The 14041-nt window shown below is 30.4% G+C and overlaps 1 protein-coding gene across 3 annotated transcripts in view; it reads right to left on the bottom strand.

Annotated features, from left to right (window-relative positions):
• Positions 1–14041, bottom strand: part of LOC106882437 (protein unc-80 homolog) — a 286116-nt gene that overhangs the window by 129743 nt on the left and 142332 nt on the right. For 2 of the 3 annotated variants that reach the window (XM_052965566.1, XM_052965568.1), the window contains 5 exons: positions 13234–13342; positions 11969–12041; positions 10842–10976; positions 8565–8751; positions 5706–5729 (listed from right to left, as the gene is read on the bottom strand). In XM_052965566.1, coding sequence (XP_052821526.1) covers positions 5706–5729; positions 8565–8751; positions 10842–10976; positions 11969–12041; positions 13234–13342 — 528 coding nt within the window. The remainder of the gene's footprint in view (positions 1–5705; positions 5730–8564; positions 8752–10841; positions 10977–11968; positions 12042–13233; positions 13343–14041) is intronic. The other variant, XM_052965567.1, reaches the window with a different exon arrangement.

Genomic DNA, 14041 nt, shown 5'->3' with positions numbered 1-14041 from the left:
ATATATATATATATATATATATACACACCCACATACACACAAATAAGCAAACACACACACACAGTTATGAAGTTTGCTTTGTAATCATGACACCCAAGATTTGATTCCACTGAGTAGCATCTTGTGTCTTTTACTATCAGGTTAACCCAGGTCCTGTGAAAGACATTGGGCTGACAGATACTGTATCTATAATTGAAAAGTACAAGTTTGTTACACATTGTGTCATGGGGACTCTGTCTGAGGATTGTGTTAAGGAAAAATGTTTCTATGGAATACTCAGCGACTTAGATTATAATTCAGTGAACAGATAAATAAGTTGTTGAACAACTGAATACTCATCATCACAACTTATGGAAATCTGTTTACTTATCTATATATACATATATATATATATATATATACAGGGTGACCCACCAAAAAAAAAAAAAAACAGAATCCACAAATCTTTGAATAAATCTGTTAATTTTAATTTTTATTCTTTTTTTTTCTTAAATCAGATCTTCATTTGTATCTTTGCCAGAGCCAAATAAAGCAAAAACTTACAAAGGCAGGCATAGAAAAACGTATAACCATGTGTGAATGGCTTTGTGAGACAATTGAAGATAATCCAGACTTTTTGGATCATGTTTGGTTCTCTGACGAAGTGCATTTTTTGCTGTCAAGACATGTAAAGAGCAAAAATAATGTTTATTAGGGTACATCCGCACTGAAGGAAGTGTTTCAGAGGTCATTACACTCAACAAAGTGCACAGCATGGGTAGCAATCTTTAAGCATGGCATCATCAGCCTCCAGTGCTGCGGAGGCCATCTGGAGCATATTTTGAAAAGAACATGACTTTTAGGCAAAGGGAATGATCGTACACAGACCAAAGTTTAAGTACAACAAATTTCAAGATATTTGCTGGACTTTTGTAGGATTTAATAAAATTTTTATGGGTTCTGTTTTTTTGGGGGTCACCCTGTATGTATGTATGTATATATATATATATGTATATATATATATATATATGCATATATACATAAATAGATAGATAGATAGATATATTGTGTTAATGTTTATTTCTATGTTTAGTTATAATAAAAATAATTTTACATTAATCTGATGGGTTACTCTATACTTTTGTAGAGTACAAATTTATTTTTCTTAAACAAAAATATTGACATATATATATATATATATATATATATATATATATATATGTATGTATGCATTATATATATGTATTTTATTTGTTTTTAAACATTAAATCAATAAACTTTGGTTAAACATTTAAAAAACTTCTGCTTCAGAAATATTTACTGAAGTGGCTATTATACAGAAGACAAATTAAATTTAGGCAGATTTTAATCATAATGAAATAATGCACACACATACACATACAAGATAATACTTTCATACATTTGCACTCATACTTGTGTATACAACACACATTGTACACTCATACATGTGCACACACAGTAATTCATATGCTCATCTACACATACAAAACACATGCATGAATGCACACACACAAACAACTACAAATAAATTATTCTCTGAAACTAAAACTCAAAGTTTATAATATAAAAAAAGGCAATTATTTTGTTCTGTTTGTTTTATTTTAAATGACAAAAATAATGCAAAAAATAAAACTCGCATTTAAATTTAGCCAGACATAAGCAGATATTAGACAATTGAAAAACAAAATGGTCTAAAAGTACATGAAAAAAAGGAAAAGAAAAAGAATCTAGCTGCTATGAAAATATACTGTTGCTGAAGCAAGAAGTAGAAATTTTAGGAAAATATGAAGAATTTTGTTTAATCAAAATATCATATGTATTTTTTCTCATTTTATTAATGGTTTCATAATATTTTTATGTGTGCTTATATATTATATACTATTATTTATTTCATATTATTTCATTGTTTTTAACTTCAGTGGTCCTACCAAATTTCAATAGTTATTTTATATATTTTAACCATAACTTTGAACTTATACCTTGATTAGAAATATTGTGGAACTGTGATACATAAAATATTGTAAATTATTGTATTTTTAGTGATGAAATAGGATGTTTCTCTCCCACACACACAAACATACACACATACATGCATATAAAGGCATCATCATTTTACATATTCCTTATCATGCTGTCGTGTGTGTCCCCATATATCTTCATATTATATTGTTTGAGCAGCAGTAATTTTTGCTTATGCCCTCCATAAACAATAACTCACACAGCCCAGCAGTTCAATGTGTGATGACAAGTGGAATAAAGTACCTTACTTAAAAACTGGTAAGGGTTGGCAGCATGGTTTCAATACTTGGATGCCCTTCCCAGCTGAAAATTCACATTTGCATGAGATATTGAAACTGATGCATTTCCTAAAACCAACTCGACAGTCTTATTAAATAGGATGAGAACTTATTTTCAGATTTAGCTATAAATGCAAGCAGAAACATGTGACTTGTGCAGAACACTGCTTACTGCAAATTTTCAACTTATCTTGGGATCACATGTTTAGAACTTCGGACAAGTTATAATAACCAGGCATTTTGGAATCTCATCATAGTTTTTGTTCTATTTGTGCTATACATTTCAAACATTCTGAAACCTCTGAGTGTATACTTTGAGAACTTAAAAGGAAAAATGTTGAGTCCTGCCCCATATAAAATATTTACATTTATTAGGTTTGTAATAATATACTTTCTAATCATAAATTCTACCAGCTAATATCATACAAAATTAAATCAGATATTTAATAAATAGTGATGCTAATTAAAGTGAAAGACAGTAAGTTATGAAAATGAATTTTAGTAACTGTAGTGAATATTGCTAAGTGATGACAAACAGAACAAAATAAATGAAAAAGAATTATTAGTATTTAAAAAAAAATTTTTTTAACCCATTGCACTGAAAACAAATAGTATACAAATGCACTCATAAATCTATACAGACTGAAAGGTGTGTTTATATGCCAAATGACATAGAATGCAGTATGGTTATATAATGAACAAGGAGAGAGAAAATTGCCTCATGAGTTGACAAAGTAATATCTTAGGACTATGGCCACATGGTTATAGAGCATTATATTATTTTATTAGCTTTTTCTGTTTTTGTAATTTTGTTGTATTAAATCAGCTATGACTTGCTGGGTTAAAGAATTAGTAGAGCCTGCCCTGTTTTCAGTAACTCTACTGTAAATGGCAAGCATGGAACAATGGAATTTACTAAGATGGAAAGTTGGAATTAAGGACAATTCCAGTAAACATATACATTAACTATGGCAAATGAGAGTGCAAGTACTAATTACTGACAAGTTATGAAAGTTAAGGTGATACCAAGCCAATTTGTAGAAGTCTATACTGTGAGCTTTGGGTACAGTTCTTCCTCTTTGGAGGAAAATAGTGATGTTCAAAACCCATTTAGAATGTGAATTAAAAAGAACTTAAACATTACTAGAAATATTGTACTGCATACAGTCTAATTCTATGGATGATAAATTCATAAATTTAGAAAGCAGATATTTCTTTTTATGAATGAATAATAGAAATCTCAACAATTAAGATAACAATATAAGAAATATTAACTTAGAATAAATTTACTTTGTTATTTACCATCAGTATTGATGGGGTGCTTAATGCAGTCTAATATTTCAATTTAAGATTTCCTTCATATTTTAAATGCAGTTTTGAGTAATGAGTTCATCAGATACTTGGCTCAGTTAACAAATTCTAATAACACAGAGGTCTTCAACCACTGTGCTACATAGAAAGAATAAAATTTTAAAATGTTATTTCTGTTTTATTGAATATTATAGTATGCAGGGTGCTTTTACATTATATATGTATTATATATGTAATAATTAAATTGTATATTGTGCACTTTTTTATGGTTTGTTCTGCATATGATGCCCCAGTCTGGAAAAATTGTCTTGCATGAAACCAGACTGTGCAAAAAAAGGTTGGAGGCTATGACAATAGTGCAATGAATGCATGGTTCCCTTGTAACACATATTGTTAAAGGTATGCATCTTGGGTTAGGGTTATGTCAAACAAAGCGAACTTGTGCAGTGCAACAGCGGTAGATATGCTCTACACAGTCTGGTTTAAAAATGCTAGAACATCAAAACAGACCACTTTCAGTTAAGAACCACTGATCAAAGATGAAGCAGTTATCACTTTAAAAAAACGTATATCTTAACTACTATTAATATCTGTGAATTGACCCTTTTAACAATAAGTCAAATTTCATTTACCTGAATTTTTATTGAATGTATTTCAAAGCTTAATGTTCTGCCATTTTTTTTTTTTTTGTAACCTGTTGTAAATTTATGAATATATTTAGTTAATTACAATGTCAATCTCATAAAGATTTTATCTTCTTGATATGTTTTGAAAACAATGAAAGAAATAGTGCAATTGTACACATGTGTTCTTTACAACTGTTTTGAGTTACATGGATATAACATTTCAACTTAAAAAATATTCAAATAAAAATGAATAAAATGTGACAACTAGTAACAGAATATACCTAATATTATTTATAAGATTTCAGAACATAAGAAGAAATTCTGTTCTTAATTTCAATGATTTTAATGATTTTTTTAAAAAAGAGAACACAATGGAAACTAAAAATATACTTTCTTGACTAGCACTTAATTGTAAGTAAAAAGTTTCTTCTTTAGAATGAAGTTTCTGGAGTGTGACACACCATGATAGTTTAGTACTACTGTTTAAATGCATATAGATTAAAAAAAGAATATTTTGAACTTAGTTTTAAAACAATTTGGTAGCTATCACTCCCAAGAAAACATGAAACTCTATCAATTGAACAACCAAGTGATTTTGATCAAAGATTTTATGTTAGGACTAAAACAGTTGCACCTTGGTAGAGTAAAGTGTAGTCATTAAAACATAGATGTGATGTTGTATTAAAATTATTTTGTAATACCAGGGTATTACAATTATACAACTATATTCTTTACATTCTATAACCAATTTTAAAATTATTTTGCTTAAAATTTTGCTATTTTATTTTTATATATGAATTGCATGTTTCAGCAAAATTATAAATTTGATGAAATAATGATAATGATTTTGTATGATAGCATAGGTTGGATAGGTCTGCAATGTATCATATTTTTTGCATACCAGTCATACACAATATATAATTTGAATTAGTGTAAACTAAGACTATAAATTAATTTTTATTCTCTGATTTATTTTGAATTTTGGGAGTGATATTTTTTGATAAGTTTTTGGGAAACTTTGCATTTCACTTTTACAGCAAATCTAATGTAGTGTTCCTAATTGAAACAATAGAATTATTATTATTGCTATTAATTCTATTATTTTCATCATTGTTACAATTATTATTAGTGTTGATATTAATGTTAATGATGTTATTATTATGTCAAATATTGTTATTATTACTGAGTGTTTTCTTTGCATAACCAAACAAATACTTGTATATTTTCAATGTATACAATTATCTTCAAATTATACTGTCTATAATCTACATTCATTATTTTCATCATCATCAATATATTACTGTATGTGGCTGTTAGGTGTATAATACATACAATAATGTGAATTCATCAAATTTTCTAAATGTGAGTCATGTACTGAGTGTCTGTGTGATATTAAAGAAAAGTTTAGCCCCTATTTTCTTACTAGACATATGCATTAGGGACAATATTTAAAAGCTATGAGCTTACTCACCGAGAGCTGAAGTCAAAGATATGACTGAAAGAGGAATAAAAACATTGTACCACCCAACAAACAAAGATAAAAGAATCAGAATATTTACAATCCTGTTGACATTCTTCAGTTGGTGGATATATAAACATATTCAGTTATATGGAGAGTCGATAAAAGAAATAAATGAATTAATATCAAACGTAATTGCTCAGTATTAATTTGAAGGTAGAGAATTGTTTTTATAAAATTTGCAAGCAATACTCTATACAATAAAACACTGAGACCATTATTTTTTTTTGTACATTTTTATCCCCTTTCAGTGTTTGTGTAAAAATCTGTCAACATAAAAATTTTGGAGTTGAAGATTCAATAGTTTAAACAAAAATTTATAATTTTATTTTTCAATCAAAAATCAAAATTAACTGAAAAGTTATTTCATCAGTTTAGCAACAAATATAAAATCAAGTTATATCAAAATTTCTTAATTACTCTGGTCTTCTATTTGTGCAAGAAATCACCATTTTTTTATATATGTTATTTATATATTGTAATAAATATTAATAAATTGTATTGTATTAATTAATAACTATTCCAAGAATATTTAGTAATGAAAAGCAGAAAGAAAAACATAAAAAAATGAAATGTCATACAAGTTATCAATTATTCAAACAAATTATATATATATATATATATATATACACAGAACTAATATGAATGCACTGTTTTTAGTAATCCCACAATATAATGCATATATCACATTAAGATGCATCAAACAAGGCAACAAACAATATAAGCATTTACAACAACATGGTTAGATAAATGTTATTTTGAAACAAACAATAAAAAAAGTTCTTGAGAAACATAGCATTCAAATTATTATTGAAAACATACATTAAAAACAAAATACTAAAACTTACCACAAATTTCTCAATTATCAAAGCATAAAACAAAATCTGATCCAAGCAGCTTAAATAATTATTTTGATCATTATCATCGTATTTGATACTTTATTTTCCATACTGGCGTTTGAGATGTGAGATGAGCTTCTTCAGCCAACAACCTCCAAGTTTTTTTCTATCAACACTGATGTATCAGCTCTATTTACTTGATTCTGCCAATTTAATTATCTACTTCTGCATTATCTGCCATTGATCACCAATAGGGGCCAATTAGTGGAGAGTGCTAGCCATTTGCTAGGAGATCCAGGGTCAGTTAATATACAGTTACCACATTTCTTCTATATTTTATGACTTTGTGATTATCATGCATTTGTGTGTGTCTACATATGTGTGTGTGTGTGTGTGCAAGCTGAATACTCTAACCACTGAACCACAAGCCTTCACTCAAGTCATCTATGAAAATGTTGAAAGTAAATTCAAAATCAATAGTGAACATAGAAAGATTTAGTGCTCATATGACTGTCCACAAAAACTCTTTCCTCTTCATCTCAAGTTCTAAGGTCATCATATAAAGTTTGAGACTTCATTATTTTGAAACTCATGTTTGCTGATGATAGTTTTGATTTGTAGAATCTATTCAAAATAAATTCAATAAAATTCAAAACACTGGAAGGTTTAGAGATCTAACATGGTGAAGATAAAGTAATTAGCAAATGAAAGAGTCCAATATCATGGGTAACGAGACTCTCCTCCACAAAGAAACGGTAGAACTTTTGTTAAGCTAAGTAGCAAACAGAATTTTAGATGAACAAGATGCATAGAAATCGGAATGAGCATCTACAAACTGAAGACCAACAAGTTCTTTGATGGCTTACTGGAAGAAGTACAATTCTATTACCTACACGACATCATTAGTGTTGGCGGTAGATTAAAAAATATTTTCATCTGTACAGATTACCTCTTATTCAGCTAAGTATTTCATAACTGGGCACATTCTTTTACAACCCTCTTTGGTACTTTGCACATACATCTTCTGCACAGTTTAAGCATACTGCCATATGTACATTGCATTTCTATTTTGAAAGCCTAGTGTCAAATAGCCTATTGCTCACAATTGAAAATTACAAAAGGAGAAAAAGAAAACTATAAGGTTGAAAACTGAGATGTGTAAAATGTGTGTTACTGCATGTCAGTGAAAAAGAGCAGTAATTGCAGAGAAGATGTAACAAATGAATAGAGATTCGATGATGAGAGTCCACTAAGTATATGATTTTACTTTTATGATATGTAGTATTTCATTATGTTAACTAATATTACTTTATTAAATAAGTGAACTACAAATATATTTTCTTATGTTTATAGGAGAGAATTATTAAGGTGGTATGATGATCCTCTTTAGCCCATGTCAGTCCTGATTAGGCAAAAATATTGTTACCATTACTGCCCTATCATTTTAGGAAAAAGTTTGGGCAACATTATTCAATGTGCTCTTTGCAAATTTGATGTGTTATGTTGCACTTTGAGTGAAATTTGACTGAAATTTAAATTGGGGACAAAAAAAGGGTGTAAAAGATCAAAAAGATCCAATGGTAGATAAATGAAGTCAGACAAATGAAGAAGCAGTTAAGTCACACCTCAGAATGTTGAGCTTTACAAATGAAATAGCACAAGCTTGAAATGCATAGAGAGATGTTGAAGAGGAAAACCATCCAACCAACATCAGCATGGAAAAATAACTGTTAAACAGTAATAATATTCATTTCAAAAATTTTCAAAACTTCTTTAAACATCTCCTGATTTTCCTTATTAACAGCTTCCAAATCAATGAAATATATTGATACAACTTAACTAAAAGGCTGAAATAATAAAGCAATCTTTGTGTATGGTTAAATTCTCAAATTTACTGTTGAAAATATATACATAAAAAAATGAAGAAAAAATATTTGTATACAGTATACAAAGTAAAGGGGTTCGTGGTTACCTTCTTCATGATCTTCACTAACATGATGAAGGGCAGGTTCATAAGCGGCAAGTTGCAATACTGGAGTAGTGGTCAGTGGGAAATTTTCACGGCCAATTCTCTTGCGTTCTTCTTCAGCACGCAGCGCACGCAGAATCATTTCTTGCTGTTGTTTGCGACGAGTGGTTGTTGCAGTTACTAAAGTTTTCTGAATATATCAGATTAACAAGAAACAGATATTTATGTTAATGATATTGGAGGAAATCTAAGGAAATAATTCACTGGAATATGTTATATATATATATATATATATAAATATATGAATACTAAAATACCAATCTTTCACATTACATATTTCAAATATTCCTAAGGTTGTAGTTGAGATCACTTTTGATTCAGCAGCTCTGTCTTTTGGGGGCACTCAGTGTACAAGGATCATAATAATCAATATGTCTTTTCTCTTATGAGAGGTTCATATTTGAGTGAGATTTAGCTGCTATTTCTTGTTAACTGAGTGACCATCTAGAGACACTCTTGATTCTGTTTTTGTTGTTGCTATTGTTTCCACTATTTTACTGGAGCCAGTTCAACTTGTTTACTTGATTTTATGCTTTGGTAAGAGCCTTGTTAATAATTATATTTTGGTGTGAGCTAAACTTGTTACTTAGCTGAGTATTTTTTAAACTATGATAATAATTGTATTTTCATAATGTCTGCAATGGTCTTTTAATTTTATTAATCTTTATGTACAACTAGTAATTTTTTAATGTATTAGATATGTTCAGAAAGAAATCAGACTGTTAAAATTAGTGCACCAACCAGTCAGCCAATGCAGTGTGCTCATGAAGGCAGTGTTGTGTAAGGATAATCTTGTCCTTCAGTGGGATAATGGCTACAACATGGCTATTATCACACCTTCATTGATCTACATATGCTAAAGTGAAGTTATGCTTAGTCTTGTCAATTTGTTACAAGTGGAACAATGAATCATGTTTCAAAGTGGAAAAAAGTCTTATGGAGACTTTTCTAATGTGGCAACAGACCTCTATGGAGAATCTTTTGTCTAACAACATACAGTAATCATATTTCAAAAGTGTATGCAGTAATCAGTGAAAATCACTGCCTGTCCATGAAGCTGCTGAAGAAGTAAGCATCTGTAAAAATTTGTATCACACGACCTTTAAAAAAAAATTGCAAAGGTGTTGTGTTACCACAAAATTTGTCATATCTGCTTGTAGGTGAACAAAAAGAGAACTGAGTCATGATCAGAGTCTGTTTGTTTGTTCAATTACTGATGAAAATTTCTGAAAATGTAAGAGGTGATGAAACATGGATGTACAACTACAATGTCAAAACAGAAAGGCAGTCATTGTTGTAGGTTAGATTATTGCTGCTGCAATGTAAAAATACATGTCACAGTTTCTTAAATGTCAAGGTGATGTCGACTTTCTGTTTTGATTGACAGAGCAAATTAACTCATAAATTAGCTCTATGTGGTCAGACAATCAATAAAAAGATATACTTGAATGTCCTGAAGTATTTGAGAGAGGCAGCATGAAAGAAGAGGCTTAGACAAAGAAAATCTAGATATTTCATCATAGGAATGCATTTGTTCAAATGTTATTCCTTATCCATGACTATTTTTGTCTCCAAATTCCCTATGAAAGGTTGCCACTTTTACACAAAAGGACTGAAGAAAATTCACCATAAGATCTGCACATTATTTGAGAAAAAGCATTTCAGGACATATTCCAAAACTGGTAAAAGCTCTGGGAGTAGTGTAGCAAGAGTGGCAGGAGCTATTTTGAAGGGGACAATTCTGATTAAATTGTAAGTCAAGCCAGAAATTTGTTTTTCAAATATTTGGTTTCTTTTTGCATAGAGACCTTGTATAAATGATTAGAAACTGCCTAACTACTTTCATTTGTATATTCAATGTCAAATTCATTTGAATGAAGAACATTTTAATCCTAAGAATTAAATGCATTTAATCATTGAAAATAAATTTCCAGTTTTGTTTTCCTATTGACAAATATCTCAAAACAATAATTAAAAAAATATTCTAAGTTCTAAAGAAGTAATCCTTCTATCCTCCGAGCATACATTTCTTTAGCAATTTGGTAGCATTTTTCTCCAATTCAGTTACACAGTTATGTTAATAATTGTTAGATAAAGTTTCTACAGGATCTCATAACTTTAGGCCTCTCCAACACTACATTTCACCCTTTTACAATGATTATCAACATTAAAAAAAAATAAGTAACATAAAAAACAGACAAAAAAGATGATAATACATACTGTTTCTTCTTGATTTAAAGTAACTTCCTCAATCTTTGCTTTAAAGAGTGGTTTCCATGGAGGATCTATAACAGTTTGACTAGGTAATCCAATTGTTGGTGAAGGCAATGTAAAGTCGATATTTGGTGGAGGGACCTAGCAAATAAGGAGAAATATACACAAATATACACATATAACACATAAGTAAATATATGTATGTGTGTATATACATCAACACAATCAGAATTTTTAACACCGGTTTCTTCAAATTGGCATGGATAAATATAAATACGTTATGCATACAACAAATAAATCAATTTTATTAGAATACACACATACATGCACATACATTCACACACTCACCCACACAGATAGATATGTGTATGTGCATATATATGTAATTTAATCTTAATAAGAATGTAAGATTACATCATATAATGTATAATATGTATAATTAACCATGGGATGAAGTAGGGAAGGCTGATTTCAAAATGTTGAGCCTCATGGAGGAGATGACAAAGAATTGAGATGATAGGCAATTTGCTGCAACTTGTCATCACCTCCTTCTTGAGCTACTTTTTTTCTCTCTCACCTTTCTACTTTTTATTGATAATTACCATCAACCACACTTTCACCCTTGTTTTTCACTTACTGCCAAAGCTCAATGCTGTCCTGCAGATTGTTGGATCCTATCAAACAATCCTACCCTTGACAACATAGAAAATAGTTGTTAAATGATGATTGTGTGTGTATATATATATATGCACATATACAGATTGAACACAGTTAAGTAATATACCTTGTCTAAAGCCACAATGCAATATGTATTCAGATTTGAATTCATAATCACAGGACTCCACCCAGTCCCTTAATGATAAAAATGTTTTCATAGTTTCATAGTTTTGAGAATGCAAGATGGTACAAACCTCTAAGTAGATAAGATAACTTTCCCAGCTGTCCTGACAATCAGAATTAAATAGAGTATGCAGAGACATAATAATAATGTACTTAAAGTGAATCAGAGCTCAGAACTTTTGACTTGGTTGCCCAATACTTTCTCTATTGAGTCATTTCCAGTTACATTTCATAAAAGACAAACATAATTCAAAGTAATAACTGCTGTGTGCAACATGGGTTCATTAATTTACCTTAAAGATATTGTTTGCACCTTCTTCCATGCGAGGCCATACTTGGTAGCGAAATTGCCAAAGTGTACCAAATCTGAAAGAAGATAATAATAATAATAATAATAATATTGATAATAATTCTTTTTAATTTTGGTACAAAGCCAACAATCTTAAAGGGAAAGAAGTAATTCAATTACAACCCCAGTATTTAAATTGTACTTTATTTTATCAATCCGGTAAGGAGGAAAGGCAAAGTTGACTTTGACAGGATTTGAGCTCAGAACATATAGAGCAAGAAGAAATATCACTACGCATTTACATGATGATAATAATAATAATAATAATAATAATAATAATGATAATAATAATAATGATTCTTTTTACTATAGGAACAAGGCCTGAAATTTGGGGGAGGGGTAAGTCGATCACATCAACCACAGTACTCAGTTGGTACTTATTTTATTGACCCAGAAAGGATGAAAGGCAAAGTCAACCTCAGCAGAATTTGAACTCAGAACACGAAGACAGACAGAATACTGCCAAGCATCTTGCCCAGCATGCTAATTATTCTGCTAGCTTGCCACCTTAATAATCATAACCATAACCATAATAATAATAATAATGATTGTGTCTACTATAGTCAGAAGGTCCGAAATTTGAGGGAGAGGGCTAGATGATTAAATTGACTTTAATACTTAGAAGAGAAGAGAAGGAGAAGAAGAGACACTCCCCACTCCTTCGGTCATGAATGACCAAGGGATTGCACCTAGAAAGTTACCCTCTGAGGCACAAGTCCAGGCAAGATTGTTTATGGAAGACCAGTGGTCATCCATGCATACCAGTCTCCCCTCTCCATGCCACCAATGTTATCCAAGGGAAAGCAAAAGCGGATACAGCTTGACACCAGTGATGTCGCATCTCATTTCTACAGCTGAGTAAACTGGAACAACATGAAATAAAGTGTCTTGCTCAAGAACACAACACACAAACCCAACACTTTAACCATTGAGCCATGAGCCTTCATAACCTTGCCCAGGCTTGCGCTTCAGAGAGTAACTTTCTAGGTACAATCCCATGGTCATTCATGACTGAAGAGGGTCTTTACCTTTTACCCTTAGTATTTGAGCAGAATTTTATTATATTGATCCCATAAGGATGCAAAGTTGACTGCAATGGGATACAAATAGGATACATAACTTAGAGGTTCATCAAAAAAAAAAAAGGAACAACAGAACAAGTATCAGACTTAAATAAATAAATAACAAATAAACAGATCAGTTTCAAACCTTAGAATGGAATTGATTCGATGGTTAACATCTTCATGCTGCATTTCTCTTACAAGCATGGCTTGTGCTTTATCTGGGGCCTTCACAGAAGTTAGCAGGAACACAGTAGCTAAGAATGGAGTAGTAAATGTTAGTTGATTAGTTTGTTGTATGATGATGATGATTTATATAATTAAGACATATACTGAGTTGTGTTAAAAGTTACAGTATTTTTTAGAAAAAGGAAATTAGTTGATGATGACACAAATGTAAGGATATGAATAGAGCAATAAATAAGTTACAATTGGAAACATGCAATATTCCATATATATGTATATATATATATATATATATAGGTTATGAGAGGTGATGGTGTCAAGAAGACCCAAAGGTATCAGGTAATGCTGAGTAAGTGCTATGGACAGACTATAGTTAAGCTCCAGGTTTGGTGATTATGCAAACGAGGAGTCCAACGTAGGTCATATGTCAGCATGTGTATATATAAAAAAATTAACAGAATGAGATAAAAATGCAAGGCTGTAAAGATTTCAGAACATTTATAAATAAAAGGTTTTACAGCTGTTTCCGGAGTATTTTATATATCCCTTCATCAAAGATGGTGTGAGAAGATGGTTAAGCAATAGTTATTCTAGATAAGATATGAAATATCTAGATATTCTAGATAAGATATTAAGTGGAGGAATGAAAACAGACATGAGATATGCAGGGATATTGTAAATAATGGAACTGAAGATACAATATCCCTGCATATCTCACGTCCATTTTCATTCCTCCACTTCACTCTCTATTTCATATCTTATAACTATTG

Source organism: Octopus bimaculoides, chromosome 2, assembly GCF_001194135.2.
Source record: "Octopus bimaculoides isolate UCB-OBI-ISO-001 chromosome 2, ASM119413v2, whole genome shotgun sequence".
In the NCBI taxonomy this organism is placed as follows: domain Eukaryota; kingdom Metazoa; phylum Mollusca; class Cephalopoda; order Octopoda; family Octopodidae; genus Octopus; species Octopus bimaculoides.
The sequence above is the reverse complement of the archived record's forward strand: the minus strand, read 5'-3'. Positions and strand labels throughout refer to the sequence as shown.